Source organism: Equus przewalskii, chromosome 10 (assembly GCF_037783145.1).
Source record: "Equus przewalskii isolate Varuska chromosome 10, EquPr2, whole genome shotgun sequence".
Lineage (NCBI taxonomy): Eukaryota > Metazoa > Chordata > Mammalia > Perissodactyla > Equidae > Equus > Equus przewalskii.
Genome location: NC_091840.1, coordinates 49,477,665 through 49,496,344, shown reverse-complemented (window position 1 = coordinate 49,496,344; position 18,680 = coordinate 49,477,665). Strand labels below are relative to the sequence as shown.

At 45.7% G+C, this 18,680-nt stretch overlaps 1 protein-coding gene and 1 long non-coding RNA gene across 2 annotated transcripts; one reads left to right on the top strand and one right to left on the bottom strand.

The window, feature by feature from the left end:
• Positions 1 to 8,952: 8,952 nt before the first annotated feature.
• Positions 8,953 to 11,476, bottom strand: LOC139074137 (uncharacterized). The gene is made up of 2 exons (XR_011523624.1): positions 11,383 to 11,476; positions 8,953 to 10,661 (listed from the first exon to the last, which is right to left on the bottom strand). It is a non-coding gene; the product is annotated as an uncharacterized lncRNA (long non-coding RNA).
• A 3,156-nt stretch (positions 11,477 to 14,632) lies between these two features.
• GP1BA (glycoprotein Ib platelet subunit alpha) lies at positions 14,633 to 17,611 on the top strand. The gene is made up of 2 exons (XM_008534871.2): positions 14,633 to 15,042; positions 15,276 to 17,611. The coding sequence occupies exons 1-2, from the start codon at positions 14,761 to 14,763 to the stop codon at positions 17,106 to 17,108; spliced, it is 2,115 nt and encodes a 704-aa protein (XP_008533093.2). The 5' UTR covers positions 14,633 to 14,760; the 3' UTR covers positions 17,109 to 17,611.
• The last annotated feature ends 1,069 nt before the right edge of the window (positions 17,612 to 18,680 follow it).

The following is an 18,680-nucleotide window of genomic DNA, read 5'->3' as shown; positions in this document are numbered from 1 at the left end:
AATTGTTACTCAGTTTTTAAAAGTGATTAGTTAAAAAAATTAAAATAATACATTGTTTAAACACACAATGGAGGATTACATATAGAGCATAGAGCGGGTATTATAGTTCTTAAGGGCCATTTTCAATAATTGCAAAGAGTGTTTGCTTTCAGATGCCATGGGTTACATGACGACGGTTATGACTGTATCCATTTTTGTAATTTATGACAGCTGTATAAATACCAAATAAATACAATTCTTATTTTCCTTTCATATTATAGCATCGTCACCTTTTTACTCCTTCTAATACAGTTGTAGAGGACACACTGTCAACACACGTAATGTCTTGTGAAATTGCTTGCTTGTGACGGCTGGTGGATCTTTTTCCTGCCCTTCTGTATTTTCCTTATAAAAGTTCCCTTGGTACTGTGATGAGATCATGAACAAACACTTCCTTTAATATTCTTTGTTAGAGTAGAACTATTTATCTTGGCTATTTCTCCTGCCGATAATCTATTCTAAATTAATGAAGGGAAAATATTAGGTACTTAGTTTACTATTAATGATTCTGTCCTATTCTTTTGAACCAAAGCAACAGGAGAGCAGATACGTTCACACCTGGTGGGGCTGATAACACTCTCATGCCTTTGAAAGCAGTGTTTGTATTAGTTGAATGTTACATTGTGATCAAATGTGACCAGTTTTTACAGGAGAAATTTATTTTTCTGATCATTTGATCTTCTCTATTTAAGAATATGTAGAACTGAATTTTTAAGAGGAATATATGATCAAAGTTAAATTAATTTTCTCCACATGGTCTAAATATAGAGGAAACAGATTCCTATATTTGATTATGATTTCAGGGGTTTTTTTTGTTTGTTTGTTTGTTTTTGCTGAGTAAGATTAGCCCTGAGCTAACATCTGTTGCCAATCCTCTTCTTTTTTTGCTTGAGGAACATTAGCCCTGAGCTAACATCTGTACCAGCCTTCCTCCACTTTACATGTTGGTCGCTGCCACAGCATGGCTGACAAGTGATGTCGGTCCATGCCCAGATCCGAACACATGAACTCGGGCTGCTGAAGCAGAGCACACTGAATCTAACCACTATGCCACGGGGCCGGCCCCAAGATTAGGATTTCTTTATCCACTTCATTTCAACATGAGGAAAAGCTTTACTGAGCAAGAATCTGAAACAGGAAATCCTCGTCACCTTATCCCAAGGCTCGGTTTTTTATTCATTTTATTCAATCATTACCAAAAATAAGTGCTACTTTATATAGAGGGAAAAGGGGGGAATATCAGTAAACTGAAGCAGAAAGAAGCAGTTATAAAGAATAGTGTGTGACGAAATGATAATGAAAGCTCTCTCCTCGCAGCGAACCCACTCCCAGCTAGCTTTGTGGATGAGTTCCTCCAAACTTTGCAAGAATGGAGCATCTGTACTTCATACAAGTTGTTCCAGAAAATAGAAAAAGAAGGCAAGCCAACTAGTTTTCTGATGTTTTTACTTCAGCTAAGGACATGACAGGAAAATAAAAATATAGGCCCCATTCACTTAGGAATATAAATGTGAAAATCTTAAATAAAATATGGGCCAATTAATCCAAAAGTTTATTGAAAAAGGAATTGTCCAGGGGCCGGCCCGGTGGCACAGCGGTTAAGTTCGCACGTTCCGCTTCTCGGCGGCCCGGGGTTCGCTGGTTCGGATCCCGGGTGCGGACATGGCACTGCTTGGCAGCCATGCTGTGGTAGGCGTCCCACGTATAAACTAGAGGAAGATGGGCACGGGTGTTAGCTCAGAGCCAGGCTTCCTCAGCAAAAAGAGGAGGACTGGCAGTAGTTAGCTGAGGGCTAATCTTCCTCCAAAAAAAAAAAAAAAAAGAGAGAAAAAGGAATTGTCCAACCTGATTAAGTCAAGTTTGTCCCAGAAATGCAAGGATGGTATGTGCCCCCACATTCTTCCTTCCCGACAGAACCCCAGCCTGTTGGGAGCAGCACGTGCCCAGCCACAAGGGATAAGTTGCCATTAGTCACAGCCCTCCCCTTCTCCTTTGCCAGATACTCAGAAGGCAAACCTCCCTCGCAGCCAGAGCACCATGATCCATTTCTGACCAATGACACTAGGACAAGTCTGCCGGGGGAGGGGGCTTCTGGGAAAGCTTCTCCTTTGCTGATAAAAGGAGCATCACTTAAGGTAAAGCAGTTTTGTGCCTCTGCTCCTGCTCCCTTCCTTTCACCACCAGATTTATGCCTTTGAATGTGGCAGCCATCTTGCGACCATGAGGTGACTAGCATGAGGACAAAAAGCCAGTGTGCTGAGGATGGCAAAATAGAAAGATAGGCTCCTTCTGCGGGATGACACCATCACACTGCTAGACCACCCCGAGGTGGCCCACCTCCAGACTGCACGCTAAGGAGTGAGTGCCCTTAGGTCTCCAGACTCTGTTGCTGGTATTCTGCACATGCAGCTGAGACCATTTCTACCAACCCAAATGGTTTATCATCAGAAAATCAACCAATACTATTAATTGCACTAGTGGACTAAAGGAGAAAGATCACATGATTGTAAGACTAGAAACAGAAAAAAACCTTATGGAGTGCAATGCCTAATTTTAACTTTTAAAACTTCAGATAACTAGGAATGGAAACAACTTCTTTAACTTGAAAAAGAATATCTATGAAACACCTACAATTGGGGCCAGCCCAGTGGCACAGTGGTTAAGTTCACACGTTCCGCTTTGGCGGCCTAGGGTCTGCGGGTTCGGATCCCAGGTGAGGACCTATGCACCACTTGTCAAGCCATGCTGTGGTAGGCGTCCCACATATAAAGTAGAGGAAAGTGGGCACGGATGTTAGCTCAGGGCCAGTCTTCCTCAGAAAAAAAATTTTAAAAACCGAAACCTACAATTAACATATTTAATGATGCCCTCCCTGTAAAGACAGGAATAAGACAGTGTTGCCACTACTGCAATACTGGGGATCCTGGCCAATGTACTAAGAAAATGAAATAAGCAGTATAGAGACAGGAAAGGAAAAGATAAGCTGTTGTTACCTGTGATGATGATTACCTATGTGGAAAATCTATCAGAAACAATAAGCAAACCATTAGAACAAATAGGAGAGTCAGGAACTTTACTGGATACAAGAAAAATTTAATGCTAATAGCTCTCCTTTACACTGGTATAATCAACTAGGAATCATAGAAAACAAAATATCATTCACAATAGTGACAAAATCTATAAAGTATTCAGAACTTAAATTAATTAAGAATATTCTAGGGGCTGGCCCCGTGGCCGAGTGGTTAAGTTCGTGTACTCCGCTGCAGGCGGCCCAGTGGTTGAGTTCACGTGCTCTGCTTCGGCAGCCCAGGGTTTCGCCGGTTTGGATCCTGGGCACGGACCTAGCACTGCTCATTAGGTCATGCTGAGGCGGCGCTCCACATGCCACAACTAGAAGGACCCACAACTGAAAATACACAACTAGGTACTGGGGGGCTTTGGGGAGAAAAAGGAAAAATAAAATCTTTAAAAAAAAAAGAATATTCTTTGTATGTATGTAAAACCTTTATGGAAAAAATCTGAAACTGTTAAAGGACATAAAAGTTCAGTATAAATGGAGAGAGAAACTATTTGGATGGGTCAACTCAATATTATAAAGATGTCAATTCTCCCTAAAATAATAAGTTAAATTTTTGGGAACTTGACAAGTGTATGTGACAGTATAAAGGTACATGAATAGCCAGATCAGGTTTTTTTTGTTATTGTTTGTTTGTTTTTAAAGATTGACACATGAGCTAACAACTGTTGCCAATCTTTTTTTTTCCTTTCTGCTTTTTCTCCTCAAATCCCCCCCGTACATAGTTGTATATCTTAGTTGCAGGTTCTTCTAGTTGTGGGATGTGGGACACCGCCTCAACGTGGCCTGATGAGCAGTGCCACGTCCACGCCCAGGATCCGAACCAGCGAAACCCTGGGCCACTGCAGTGGAGAGCATGAACTTAACCATTTGGCCACAGGGCCAGCCCCGCCACATCAGTTTTGAAAAAGAAAAGAGGAGGGAATCACCCTGCCAGATGTTAAAACATACCACAAAAGTCGTAACAGACAAACAAACAACAACAACACAAAAACCCCCACAATTGGTACTGCTTAGTAACTGACAAATAAGAGAAGGAAACTGAATAGAGAGCACACAAACAGACCATGTGCGCTCGGAAGCTTGATACAGGATAAAGACAGGATAACATCAGTGGTCACAGGTTAGATTAGCAAGTGGGGTAAGTAGCTGCCTCACTTTAAGAGGAAAGAAGAAATCAAGCTGTACCCTTCCTCACACCATCTATAAAAGTAAACTCCAGACGGATTAAGGACTTTAAAACAAAAGGTTAAACTAGGAAGCTAATAGAAGGAAATGTAGGAGAGTATTTTTGTGACCTTGGGGTAGGATTTTCTTAAACAAGATACCAAAACCACAAACCATAAAAGGAAACATTGATGGATTTCAAGACACTAAAATTAAGAATTTCTGCTCAGCCAAGGCTATCACAGACCTACCCACTGTTGTCTGCCTACTCTGCTGACATTCATTCATTCATTTATTCAAGAAATTTTTATTAAGCACCACGCCAGCACTGGGGCTACAACAGCGAACAAAGTTCGCAACAGGGAACGTGATCTCTGCAGAAATGTGGCTGGACTGGCTTTGCTGAGTGAGCCGGCAGAAGGAGCACATTTTCCAAAAGTGGCATCTTTTCAGCAATTGTGCAGGTAGCGTTTTGGCAGCATCTTTGTTTTGTTCTGTTTTGGTGAGGAAGATTGACCCTGAGCTAACATCTGTGTCAATCTCCCTCTATGTTTTGTATGTGGGACGCCACCACAGCGTGGCTTGATGAGCGGTGTGTAGGTCAGCACCTGAGATCCGAACCTGAGAACCGGGGCCCCAGGCCGCAGAAGCGAGCGCACAAACTTAACCGCTTCGCCACCAGGCAGGCCCCAGGATCATTGTTAAGACTATAATGAGACACCAGAGGAAGCACATAAAAGTGAGGCATGAGACACAGAGAGAGAAGCCGAAGGAGGTGTCTTATTTAATGTGCTCACTCCTCCCTCAGCGCATGCAGCAGTTTCTCCACCCCACCCCCGAGCATGGGCTGTTCCTGAGTGCCTGCTGTCCCAAAGCTCGCCATCTAGAGGGGTAGACAGACGTTAAGACAAAGTATCATGATAGCTTTGGCAGGGTTGTGGGAACTTACAGTATAGTACCTAATCCAGTCTAGAGAGCTCGAAAAACCATTTCACTCCTGGAATTCAGCCAGAGCTACAGCCACCGGATCCACCACATCCCCACTGACAGAGGGCTCCTGCTGTCAGCCCAGGAGACCCCGGGGGATGGCTTCCTTAGCTGCTGTGCCACGCAAACCCTGGATAGAAACATTCCATTCCACCTGCTGACACTCAGTGTCAGTTCCATGAAACCCCTCTTCTGATTCTAATTTTTGTGTTAGTCGGGTTCTTTTGGTTACAAGGAAAAAGGAATAAACTTAAATCACCTCCAACAAAAATGTTTTTCAACCTTCATGGCAATAATTGATTCAGGCAATAATCATCAATGGATGTTGCAACTTGTGGGCCAAAGTTTGATTAGGAACTGATATTTACATAGTATCAAAATACAGGGCTGCCCCACGGTATAGTGGTTAAGTTTGGTGCATTCTGTGGCGGGCAGCCCAGGTTCACAGGTTCAGATCCGGGGCTCAGACCTATACCACTCATCAGCCATGCCGTGGCAGCGACCCACATATAAAGTAGAAGAAGATTGGCACAGATGTTAGTTCAAGGCTAATCTCCTTTAGCAAAAAAAAAAAAAAAAAAAAAAAAAAATCCTCCACCAAAGTGCTTCTTAGTTACAAAAGGAAAAATAGACTCTTGACAGTGAAGAAACACGTGGACTCCACGTTAACCAAGTTACCAAAGTTAACACCACTGGTAATGGGTCAAATTGAAATAATGTACTTCCTGATGTGATGTACTGAGATAGACACGTCACTCATGTAATATTCCTGCCAGAAAAACAACCCAAATCCAACCTTGAGAAACATCAGACAAATTGAGAGAAATTCTACATAATTGAGGGATATTCTACACAGTCACTGGACTGTGCTGTTCAAAAATGTCAACTCATTAAAAATAAAGACAAGTTAAGGAACTAAAGGAAACTATAGAGAAATGGTCCTGGATTGGATCCTGGACTGGCAAAACAAAGCTATAAAGGACATTTTTTGGACAGTTGGCAAAATGGGAATATGAACTGGATTGTATCAATATTAAATTTCCTGAAATTAATAAGTATCCTGCAGTTATGTAAGAAAATGTCCTTGTTTTAGGAAACACACATTGCATATTAGTGGTAAAGGGCATGATGTCTCCAATTTATTCTCAAATGGTTCAGGAAAAAACAGAGGAAGAGTGATAAAGCAAATGAGACAAAATGTTAACAAATGGTGAGTGTGGGCCAAGGTGATACATAAAATTAACCATCACACCATACCTGGGATGTTGATTGTCAACTGCAATAAATTTAGAGGTTTGTAATAAAAAGGCAGCAAAATCTACCTGAGAGATTTCTGCTTCTGGGAAGATGGACCAGATGTACTTTTCCCTGTTCCACCCACTAAATACAACTAAAACCCTGGACATTGTATATGAGCAAAAATAAGAAGATGGAAAGTGGTGAGAAGAAGGCAGAAAGGCAAGGGACCTTGGGACCCAGGGAACAGCACAATGATGGCGAGTTCTCTGGGTTTTCTTTTTGTCTTGCACGTCCCAGTCTTGGAGGTGAAGATGTTGGCAACCTGGAAACACCACAGGCACAGACGAAAAAGCCCCAGCATAAGCTTGTTCTCTCTAGCCAAAGGACCAGGAAAGGGGCAGCCGAATAAGACAGAAAACGTAGAAAATCAATACTCTGCTCCAGACAAATACCACAGAAAAACTGTGGCCCCACCCACATCCACACCAGCAAAGGCTGAGCGGCAAGCCTAGATTTCCACCCTCCCTGGGCTGTAATGAGGCACCCCAACATCCCTGCCAGGGTGGTTTCCAGGAAGCCAAGTAGGGAGTGGGGACTTTCACCCTGGCCAGCTGATAATGAGGTCTCCCACACTGCAGGGTCAATGGAGACCAGTGGGAGCCTGGACTTCCATCCCATATGGGCAGTAATGAGGGATCGCTCCCCGTCCCCGCTGGGGTGGTGTCAGAGGAGGCCTACTGGTGAGTCAGAACTTTCACTCATTTCAGCAGCAATGAGGCCATCCTCACCGAGGTGGCAGTGGGGACCATGTGGGGAAGTGGAACTCCCACCCTTACCCAGCAGTAAGGAGAAGCACACCTCCCACATCAGATACCAACAGAGGCTGAGTGGGGAACTTGAACTTCTACTTCCACCTGGCAGTAAAGAGGCAGCATCTCCCTTTTGTCTGCCAGAACAGTACCAGAAAAAGCCAGGTAAAACAGAAGGTTTCAATAAAATCCAGAATCTCATAAAATAATACAAAAATGTCCATATTTCCATTAAAAATCCTTCATCATATCAAGAACTTGGAAGACCTCAAACTGAATGAAAGAAAGACGATGAATAGCTGCCAACACCCAAAGGACAGAGATGTTAGAATTATCTGAAAAATATTTTAAAGTAGCTGTGATTAAAATGCTTTAACAAGAAATTATGATGGGCTTGAAACAAATGAAAAAAATAGAAAGCTTTAGCAAAGAAATAGAAGATCTAAGAAGAACCAACTGGGCCAGCTCCGTGGCCGAGTGGTTAAGTTCGTGCACTCCGCTTCCAGTGGCCCAGGGTTTAGATCCCAGGTGCGGACATGGCACTGCTCGTTAGGCCATGCTGAGGCGGCATCCCACATGCCACAACTAGAAGGACCCACAACTAAAATACACAACTATGTACCAGGGGGCTTTGGGGAGAAAAAAAAAAAAGCAGGAAAAAAAAAAAGATTGGCAACAGTTGTTAGCTCAGGTGCCAATCTTTAAAAAAAAAATAAAATAAAAAAGAAGAACCAACTGGAAATTTTAGAGCTGAAAATATAATATCTGAAATTAAAGCTCAGTGAATGGGCTCAACAACAGAATGGAGGAAACAGAGAAAAGAATCAGTGAACTAGAAGATACAGCAACAGCAGTCACCCATTCTGAACAAGAGAAAAATAGACTTAAAAAAATCATCTCAGGACCTGAAATCAGAAATCTCAAGAGTCCGTTGCACCCCTATGTTCATCGCAGCATTATTTACAATAGCCAAGACGTGGAACCAACCTACATGCCCAGAAACTGATGATTGGATAAAGAAGATGTGGTATATATACACAATGGAATACTACTCAGCCATAAAAAAAAGACAAAATTGGCCCATTCACAACAACGTGGATGGACCTCGAGGGTATTATGTTAAGCGAAATAAGCCAGTCAGAGAAAGACGAACTCTATATGACTCCACTCATAGGTGGAAGTTAGTATATTGATAAGGAGATCTGATCGGTGGTTACCAGGAAAAAGGGAGGGTGGGGGGAGGGCACAAAGGGGGAAGTGGTGTACCCACAACATGACTAACAAAAATGTACAACTGAAATCTCACAAGGTTGTAATCTATCATAACATTAATAAAAAAAAAAAATCATCTCAGGGACTTGTGGGACTATGAAAAGGATCTACCATTGTGTCATCAGAGACCCAGAAACAGAGGAGAAACAGAGGGAGGCTGAAAAAGTTCTCAAAGAAATAATGCCTGAAAACTACCCAAATGTGGCAAGAGACGTAAACTTCCACACGCAAGAAGCTGAGCAAACTCCAAACAGGATGAACCCAAAGACAAAGCCCGAAATAAACACGCAACTCCCTGTGACCCAGAAACTGCACTCCCGGTCATTTTCCCCAGGGAAATGAAGACTTGTGTTCACACAAAAATCTGTACACGAATATTTATAACAAATTTATTTGTAATGGCCAACAACTGGAACCAGCATAGAATCCTTCAACCGGGGAACAGTTAAACAAACTGTGGTACACCCATACTTTGGAATTCTACTAAACAATAAAAAAAATATGAACTACTGATGCATGCAGCAACCTAGACGAATCTCCGGGGGATTATGCTGAGTGAAAAAAACAATTCTAAAAGGTTATAGACTGTATGATCCATTTATATAACATTCTTGACATGATAAAATTACAGAAACGAGGGACAGATTAGTAGTTGTCAGGGGGTAAGGAGGGGTGGGGGTACGAAGGAAGTGGATGTAGTTATAAAAGGGTAACATGAAGGATCCTTATGGTGATGGAAATGTTCTGTATCTTGACAGAACAATGTCAATATCATGGTTATGATAAAGATGTTACCATTCAGGAAAACTGGGTAAAGGGTACATGAGATCTCTGTCTTATTTCTCACAACTGCATGTGAACCTATAAATATCTCAAAATAAAAAGTTTAATTTTAAAAAATCCACCTGAAAAATGTTTTTTAAAGATTTTATTTTTCCTTTTTCTCCCAAAGCCCCCCTGCACATAGTTGTGTATTTTTAGTTGTGGGTCCTTCTAGTTGTGGCATGTGGGACGCCGCCTCAGCATGGCTTGACAAGTGGTGCCATGTCCACGCCCAGGATTCGAACCAGTGAAACCCTGGGTCACCGAAGCAGAGTGTGCAAACCTAACCACTCAGCCATGGGGCCAGCCCCCTCACCTGAAAATTTTTAAATACCTTTGTAAGTAATTTCACGTAAAAAAAAGAAAAATGGAAAATACAATCTTTATCTCGTAAAGCTTATTATATTGCAAGTAACAATTCCAAAACCAGTCGGTTTTTTAAAAAATAAGAGGATGTTTGGCTCACTGAACTTCAGAATTGGTTTGATACAGCATCTCAATGACGCCAAGGACTTGGTTTCTTTCCATTTTTTTCATTATAACTTCCCTGACATTAGCTTCATCCTAAGGCCAGATGTCCATGCGAACACAAGATGGATGCCAACAGTTCACCTGGGGTCACATATTTCCTTGTCAACATCCAAAGAAAGTATGTATACCTCAACCATCCAACAGAAGTCTTGGGCTTTGTTGTGAAAGGACCAACTTACTTCCTGCTTCTATCTCTGGACCAGTCACTCTGACCATGGGATACCCTGACCAGCTTATATCAGGGTACTTGTTTGGGCCCTAAACTGTGTCAAAGGGGAGGCAGTCTAGTGACTGACTTAGGTCCACTCATACAGCTGGGTTAGAGTCCTTCCCACCAAAAATCCTAAGGATGGGGTAAGAGTAATTTCTCAAAAAAAGGAGAAAAAGTTGAATGGATCTTGAATAGACTTCCAACCAATGTCTTCTGCACAAACTCTTTACAAATGAACCACAACTAGAGCACAGAATTGGATTTCTTCGGACGCATGCAACAGAAATCAACTCTACCTAACTTAATCCAACAGAGACTTCTTGGAAAGATGCAGGAGCTCGCCGGGGTCTAAGAGAACACTGACCATCTAGGACGGCTCAGAAATCAGGTGGCTCCGGGGGCCTTAGCAGCAGGAACTGCTCTACAGCTTTTCCTGAGCACTTTGGAGAATGAATGAAGTCCGGTTCTGTTTTCTTTTCTTTTGTCACTTCATTCGCCATTTGAAGTCCTAGGAGAACGAGTAAAGTTGTCTATCATTAGGTCACATCCCTGGGCTGATCTCAGGTGGTGACAAGAAGAATCTAGTGGAAGGAACTTCCAAAGACATTTTGGTCTCCAAAGTGAGAGGTCAGAGTGCCTACTTCTATAGTCCCATCAAGTTTTCACTCATCTGGGGAGGTGGAATCTCCCAAAAGGAAACTGGGGTCCTCTTATCTAAGGAATGGATGCTGGATAAAAAAATTACGGATATTCACCTCAGGTATTACACGATAAAACACGTGAGATGGCACAAAGAAGGAGAGATTGAAAATAAGTGAACTGAGATTTCAACTCAAGAAGATAGAAAGAGAACATGAAAATAAGCTCAAAGTATGAGGAATTATTAAAGATAAAAGTAGACATTTGTCATCAAATACAAAAAAACCCCAGCAATTGACTAGTAAAACTAATAAATCTGGTTATTTGACTAGTCCAATAAAACAGACCAATCTTTGGCAAGTCTGATGAAGAAAGAAAGGGAGGGAGAAAGGAAGAGAGACAGAAAGAGGAAAATACAAATAAACAACATTGGGGTCATAACTACAGATAAGGAGATTTTAACAAGTGTTGAAAGTATAAATGTTCAAACTTGCAATAATAAATTTGAACAGTCACACGAAATAGATATTTCATTAGAAAATATCAATCACCACAATTAACTCGAGATGTGGAAACTTCAACAGACCTACCATAATTACAGTAGGAAGTAGAAAGGTATTTGAGGAGGTATTCCCCAAATGGCATCAGGTCTAGATGGTTTTATAGGTGATTTCCACCAAACCTGCAGAGAACAGAAAATCTCTATGATTTCTAACTTTTCCGGAGAATATAAAAATTTCCAACTTATTTTACAAGGGCAGCATAACTCTAATAACAAAACAAACAAACATAAAAAAATGAAGGCCCTCAAAAGAAATCTACAAATCACTCCTATTTTCTAATTTAGATGTAAAAGTTCTGAATAAAATGTGAGCATGCCAAGTTAGAATTATATTAAAAGAATAATCCATAATGGCCAATTAGGGTTAATCCCAAGCATTCAAAAATGCAAAATTAGAAGAAATTCGGGACATTGACACTTGAAGAAAGTAAAACATAGGATCGTTTTAGTAGGTGCTAAAGCATATGAATGTCTTTTCTATGTCGGCCAAATCTTTCAACTTAAGAATCTTTGGAGAAGCAGAATTGCCTCCTGTTAAAGAAGCTGAAAATGCCAGATGCTTGCTTCCCTGGCCTCCCTTGCAGCTGGGCCACAGGTGCATGACCAGTCAGACTCACACCCAGACTTTGAATCAGGAGATGATATCACAAGGAGTAAGGGTGCTGCAGGATTCTCTCTCTGCGACAGGGAGGTTGTGCTGGCTCAGCAGCTGGAGGGGTGCAAGCTTCAGTGACCTGGTCTTGCAGCAGGAGCAGAGTTTTGCTCACCAGACTGGTTCTGCAGCCTCATTCTGGGCCCCATTCCTGGCTGACACACTTCCAAGTCTGGTTCTCTAGCCCTCACTGAGAAGTCTGTGAAGTAGCCAATGTAATTTTTTTTTCAATTTTTCCTTTTTCTCCCAAAGCTCCCCGGTACATAGTTGTGTATTTTTAGTTGTGGGTCCTTCTGGTTGTGGCATGTGGGATGCCGCCTCAGCATGGCTTGACGAGTGGTGCCATGTCCACACCCAGGATTCGAACTGGTGAAACCCTGGGCCGCTGAAGCAGGGTGCACAAACTTAACCACTCGGCCACGGGGCCGGCCCCCGCCAATGTATTTTTAATAAACTCCCTTTCAGCCTAAATTAGCCAGAACATTTTCTGTTGCTTACCACTAAAAACTCTAACTGATACAATGCAGCAAAACCCAACAGCCTCAGGGCCCTTACTCCACGTCATGGCCTCTCTCTATGCAACTTCCCACCTCACTTCCTGCTGCTTACAGTCTCATTTTCTCTACATTTTCAAATACATTTTGCAGCCAGCAAATTATACAAACAGCAAGTCTATGGATTAACTGCATTTGGCTCAAGTGTCCACCTCTTGTCTGCCACCAGTGGGGAGCAGACAGGGGCAGGCTCATGTGGTTGCATGGTGCTCCTCCTGGGGGACAGGAGGTGGGACATTTTCCTCATTAGAAAGGGCAGTAGGGGCTGGCCCCACAGCATAGTGGTTAAGTTCAGTGTGCTTCGCTTTGGCGGCCCGAGTTCACAGGTTCGGATCCTGGGCACAGACCTACATACAAAATAGAGGAAGACTGACAAAGACGTTAGCTCAGGGCTAATCTGCCTCAAGCAAAAGAAAAGAGAGAGGAGGGCCGGCCCGGTAGTGCAGTGGTTAAGTTTGCATGTTCTGCTTCAGCAGCCCGGGGGTTGCCGGTTCTGATCCCAAGTGCAGACCTACATACCACTTGTCGAGCCATGCTGTGGTAGGCGTCCCACACGTAAAGTAGAGGAAGATGGGCACAGAGTTAGCTCACTGCCAGTCTTCCTCAACAAAAAGAGGAGGATTGATGGCAGATGTTAGCTCAGGGCTAATCTTCCTCAAAAAAGAAAAAAGAAAGGGCAGTGGACCAACAGACATGGTGGCTGACTTTCTGAAATAGGCACGTAACCTGGTCTTGGGAAGTGCTAAAAGGCTTTCCAGAGGAAGAAATTCTTGGCTGCAACTTTCCAGATAAGTAAGAGTTAGGCAGAAGGGGATGAGGGGTGAGAAGAGAGCTGGCACAGAATGAGAATGATCTGGGGCCAGTCCGGTGGCGCAGCGGTTAAGTTCACATGTTCCGTTTTGGTGGCCTGGGGTTTGCCGGTTCAGATCCCGGGTGCGGACATGGCACCACTTGGCAAGCCATGCTGTGGTAGGCTCCCACATATAAAGTAGAAGAAGAGGGGCACGGATGTTAGCTCAGGGCCAGTCTTCCTCAGCAAAAAGAGGAGGATTGGTAGCAGATGTTAGCTCAGGGCTAGTCTTCTTCAAAAAAAAAAAAAAATGAGAATGATCTCGAGTGAAGTGTGGAGTGTTAAGAGATGGAGCTGGACAGGTAGGAAGATCAGATCACACAGGATCCTGTAGGCCATGTTAGGGATCTAAGACTTCCTCCTGAGAGCTATAAGGAGCCACTGATGAGTTTCAAGCAGTGGAAGGATATGAGCAAATTTGAAGTTCTGAAGGACCACTCCAGTGGGGAATGGGGAGAAGAAGGGAAGTCAGAAAGCTGGGAGACCAGCTGGGAGCTGAGCAGTGAAGCAGTAGAGACAAGATGGCCCCCTGGATTAGGAATGGTGGCAGCAGGGATGGAAAGAAGTGGATTTGAGAGAGATTAGGAGGTAAAGTCAGTGGGACTTGGTGAGAGGTTGGATGTGGGAATGAAGGAGGGGAGGCATTAGGATGACTGCCAAGGATTTTGTTTGTATGGACTGAATGGGTAGATAAATGAGTAGATGAGGGTACCATTTCCCAGGCTGGACAACACAAGAGGATAAGCTATTTGGAAAGAGATGACAAGCTCAGGTTTGAACATATTGTTTTAGTGCCTGTGGGACATCCAAGAAATTCTAAAGGCAGTGGGGTATATGTGTTTGGGTCTCAGGAGAGGGGTCTGGGCTACAGATAAAGATTTGAGAGTCACTGGGGTTGGGGTGGTAGTTGAAGGCAAGGGCATGGATGAGGATAGTCTCAGGTGTTTGTATAGCATAAGAAGAGGGCCAAAGGCCAAACTCTGGGGGAAGGTTAATTTTTCTTAAAGGACAGAGGAAGAGGAATCCACAAAGGAGATTGAGAAGGGCCAGCTAGAGAAGTAAGAGGAAAACAAGGAAAATTAGTGCCATGAGTCCCAGGGTGGGAGTGGCCATGGGGATGCAGGCTGCAGAAAACAAGTAAGATCATAAAGGAGAGGTGTCCAGTGGATGCAGAGGAGTGGGGGGCACTGGTGACCTTGGCAATAACTAACCCAATGGAGTGGGGCTTGGGGGGAACCAGACTAGAATGGAGTGAAGACAGAGGGAACAAGGATTAAAATTAGGCAACTCTAAGAATGTAGCTCTGAAGGGGAAGTGAGAGTGGCAGCTGGAGAGGTTTTTAAGAGCTGGATGAGGGTGGTGGTTGGAGGAGTCACTCTCAATCTCCCCAGTGTAGAAGGAAAGTGGGAAAGAGTAGAGCCAAAAGAAGGGCTTAGGGGAAAGTTGTGGAAGGAGGTGATAAGGGCCTATGTCCGGGAGGGAGACTGTTCTGCAGGTCACAGGAGTCCCTATCAGGCTAGCATTTCCTCTCAGTCCCCACCCCCTTCCTGCCTTCCCTGGAGCTGGAAGAGAGAAGAACCGAGTCACACCCTAGAAGAAGCCCTGTGCCTTCAGAGGTCTTTCTGCCTGCCTGTAAGCTGGGCTTGGGGCTGGGGGAGGGGGGGTGAGGGAGGGATAAGAGCCAAAGACCTGGAGCTAGCAGTTTAGGCTTTGGGGGGCAAGGGTAGGAGAGGGGAGTGGAGAGATTGGGAGGTGTGGGAGCTGAGTTTCTGGAAGGGATCCTGGAGGCGGCAGTGGGGGCTAGGGCCTGGGGGAATAATGCTGGGGGCCAGTGGGCTGCCCACTCAAGCCCCCCTCGCCGACAGGTCCCCATGCCTCTCCTCTTCCTGCTGCTCCTGCTGCCAAGCCCTTCACACCCCGAATCTATCTGTGAGGTCTCCAAAGTGGCCAAGGTGGAAGTGAACTGTGATAATCGGAGGCTGAAGACGCTGCCTCCCGATCTGCCAAAAGACACAGCTATCCTCCACCTGGATGAGAATCCCCTGGGCAGCTTCTCTACGTCCTCCGCGGTGTTTCTGACTCGCCTCACTCAGCTGTACCTGGTTAAATGCCAGCTGACCACGCTGACGACTGACAGTATGCTGCCACTGCTGGATACCCTGGATATCTCCCACAACCAGTTGAAAGGCCTGCCCTTGCTAGGACAAGCACTGCCAGCACTCACTACCCTGGATGTCTCCTTCAACCAGCTGACCTCCTTGTTTCCTCATGACCTGAATGGCCTGAGCAAACTCCATGAGCTCTCCCTGCGTGGCAATAAACTGAAGAGTCTGCCCCCTGATCTATTAAGGCCCACAGCCCAGCTGAAGAAGCTCAATCTGGCTGAGAACAAGTTGCAGGAGCTGCCCCCTGGGCTCCTGGATGGGTTGGAGGACCTCGACACCCTCTACCTCCAACAGAACTGGCTGTACACAATACCAAAGCGCTTCTTTGGGGACCTCATCCTGCCTTTTGCTTTTCTCCACGACAACCCCTGGAAGTGCAACTGTGAGATCCTCTATTTCAAGCACTGGCTGGAGGCCAATGAGAAGAATGTCTACGTATGGAAGAACGGTACAGATGTCAAGGCCATGACCCCCAATGTGGCAAGTGTGAGATGTGACAACCAACCCGTCTACACCTACGCAGGGGAGGGCTGCTCCACCGCTGGTGATGAGGACATAGACTATGATGACTATAGAGAGGAGGTGACGACCATGAGGGGTATGGTCAGCTTCTCTACCAACACTGAAGCCAATACAACCCACCAAGGCCTACTCTACTTAGAACCTAGTGCTTCTCTACAGAGCCAAATGCCCTACTTGCCCCCAACCGAAGAGTCCACTAAGAAACAGACCACATTCCCATACATCACAGAATTCATCAGATTCTCCAAAATGTCAAAAAGCTCTACTGAACCCACCACAATGCCGACCACCCCAGAGCCCACAACCCCAACTACCCCAGAACCCACCACCACCCCAAGTACCCCAGAGCCCACCACCACCCCAGAGCCCACCACCCCCCCAGAGCCCACCACAACCCTGACCACCCCAGAGCCCACCACCACCCCAGAGCCCACCACCATGCCGACCACCCCAGAGCCCACCACAACCCTGACCACCCCAGAGCCCACCACCCCAGAGCCCACCTCAGTCACTACTAACTTAGAATCCACAAAACCCACGACCGATATCAACTCCTTGATGGTCCTTGGGGTGGGTCAAGAGAATTTGGATAGCTCTAGAAATGACCCTTTTCTCAACCCTGACTTTTGCTGCCTCCTCCCCTTGGGCTTCTACATTTTGGGTTTCCTCTGGCTTCTCTTTGCCTCTGTGGTCCTCATCCTGCTGCTGACCTGGGTCCAGCACGGCAAACCACAGGCCCTGGTCTTTGGCCAGTCTGCTGCCCTGGCCACGGCCACACACACCACACATCTGGAGCTGCAGAGGGGAAGGCAAGTGACTGTGCCCCAGGCCTGGCTGCTTTTCCTTCAAGGGTCACTCCCCACTTTCCGCTCCAGCCTTTTCCTGTGGGTACGGCCTAATGGCCGCGTGGGGCCCCTGGTGGCAGGACGGCGGCCCTCTGCCCTGAGTCTGGGTCGTGGTCAGGACCTGCTGGGTACAGTGAGCATTAGGTACTCCGGCCACAGCCTCTGAGGGGGGTGGTTTGGGGACCTTGAGAGAGGCTCTGATGGGCTTTCCTACTAGGATCTAGCTGGAGGGGGGAGGCGCTGTGAGGGGGAAAGGAGCACAGGCTCAGTGGAAGGTCTTCATTACTTTTCCTTCGTCAGAAGCCTCCTCTTCACACCACAGGCACACAACCCAGACCCACAAGTCAGGAGTAGTGAGATGGAGTGGGGTGGCCCACAGAACCAAGCTCCCAATGCCACATGGTTTTGTTTTGTTTTTCCCCACTTTTGGGGTTACTACCCCATCACTTTTGGGAAGTTTTAGGAAAAAGCAAATAAATAGAATAGGGCGTGGTTCTGACATGTATCTGCATTTTGAAGAAAACTTGGAAAGAGATTTATCAAGATGTGAGCCCTGATTCTCTGGGTAGGATAGATATGGATGGTTTTTCATTTTCCTCTGCTTAGCATTTTCTAGTTTTCCACCATCGTGTATTATTGGTATAATAAAAAATAATTTAAAGAAGAAAATTTGGTTTCTTTTGGAGAGGGAGAGTGGCTGGGGCACCTGTCACCAGCATCTCAGGCCCCAACTGCCCCCCGCATGCCTTACGCTACTCGCCCAAACAGCTCTAGTCTGAGCCTGCACTTCCCCCACCTGGTGCCTCCTTCTCTCCTCCAGGGGTGACCACCCACCAGGCCACCCCAAGCTCCAGGTCCAGCTCAAGAACCATGTTTCCCTGGAGCTTTGTGACATTGCTGAGGCCTGCCTGCAGCCTGCAGTATTAGGAGTGAAGGTGGGTGTCTGTTCACACTTGTGGCCTCAGAAATGCAGCTCTCCTGCTCTGCCCAGGTCAGAGGGACAGAAGGGTGTGGGCCTGGTGGTGTGTGCCACCTTGGTGGGTTTTACTGAATAGTCCTGGGTTTCCTGCTGTCAAGCTAGGACACAGACAAATGGAACCCACTGCTCTCCATTGTGCGATAGATTCTGCCATTCCCTTTACCACGCTGGGTGGGGCTTTCTCTGCAATCCAAGGACTGGGGCCCAGAGAATGGGAGTGAAGCCTGAGCCTTTCTGGCTCCACAGACCCCCTCCTCCAGACGGTGTTGGAAGAACTTCTTATCTTGAAAACCTGACTGCATCTCTCCCCTGCTTTGAACTCTTCTCCCGGTAGAGGACAAACTCTTGAGTTTGGCGATCAAGGACTTGTGTGCACTGACCCCACCTCACAGTTCAGCTTTGACAGACTTCACAAACTTTGCATAGATCACCTGTTCCCCAGCATTTCTCCTCTAAGCCTCTGCTCTCAGATCAGCCAGAAGTGCGGCCCCATCCCCTTCCCCGACCAGCCTAACTGCTACTGTGCACAGGTCTCTCCTCCCCCAGGCTGGGCCAGGTGCTCCAAGTAATGGTCTATTGCTACACTCCCAGTTTCCCAACTGCTCCTGTGTCATCTTCCCTTCTGGACCTGGAACTCCTTAAGAACAAGGTCCAGCCTCCAAGTGTCTCAAAGTGGCCACTGTGGCCCAGGCTAGCATGTGCAAGGAGGGGGTAAGCAGAGCCGCAGAGGTGGGAGGGCCCAGCAGGGACGCCAGGCGG

What these genes read in the sequence shown, in the direction of transcription:
- GP1BA (XM_008534871.2), top strand. Translation starts at nt 14,761, where the DNA reads ATGAGGGTGGTGGTTGGAGGAGTCACTCTCAATCTCCCCAGTGTAGAA. An exon ending in AGAGGTCTTTCTGCCTGCCT is followed by an intron (nt 15,043 to 15,275) that starts GTAAGCTGGGCT and finishes CCTCGCCGACAG; the next exon opens with GTCCCCATGCCTCTCCTCTT.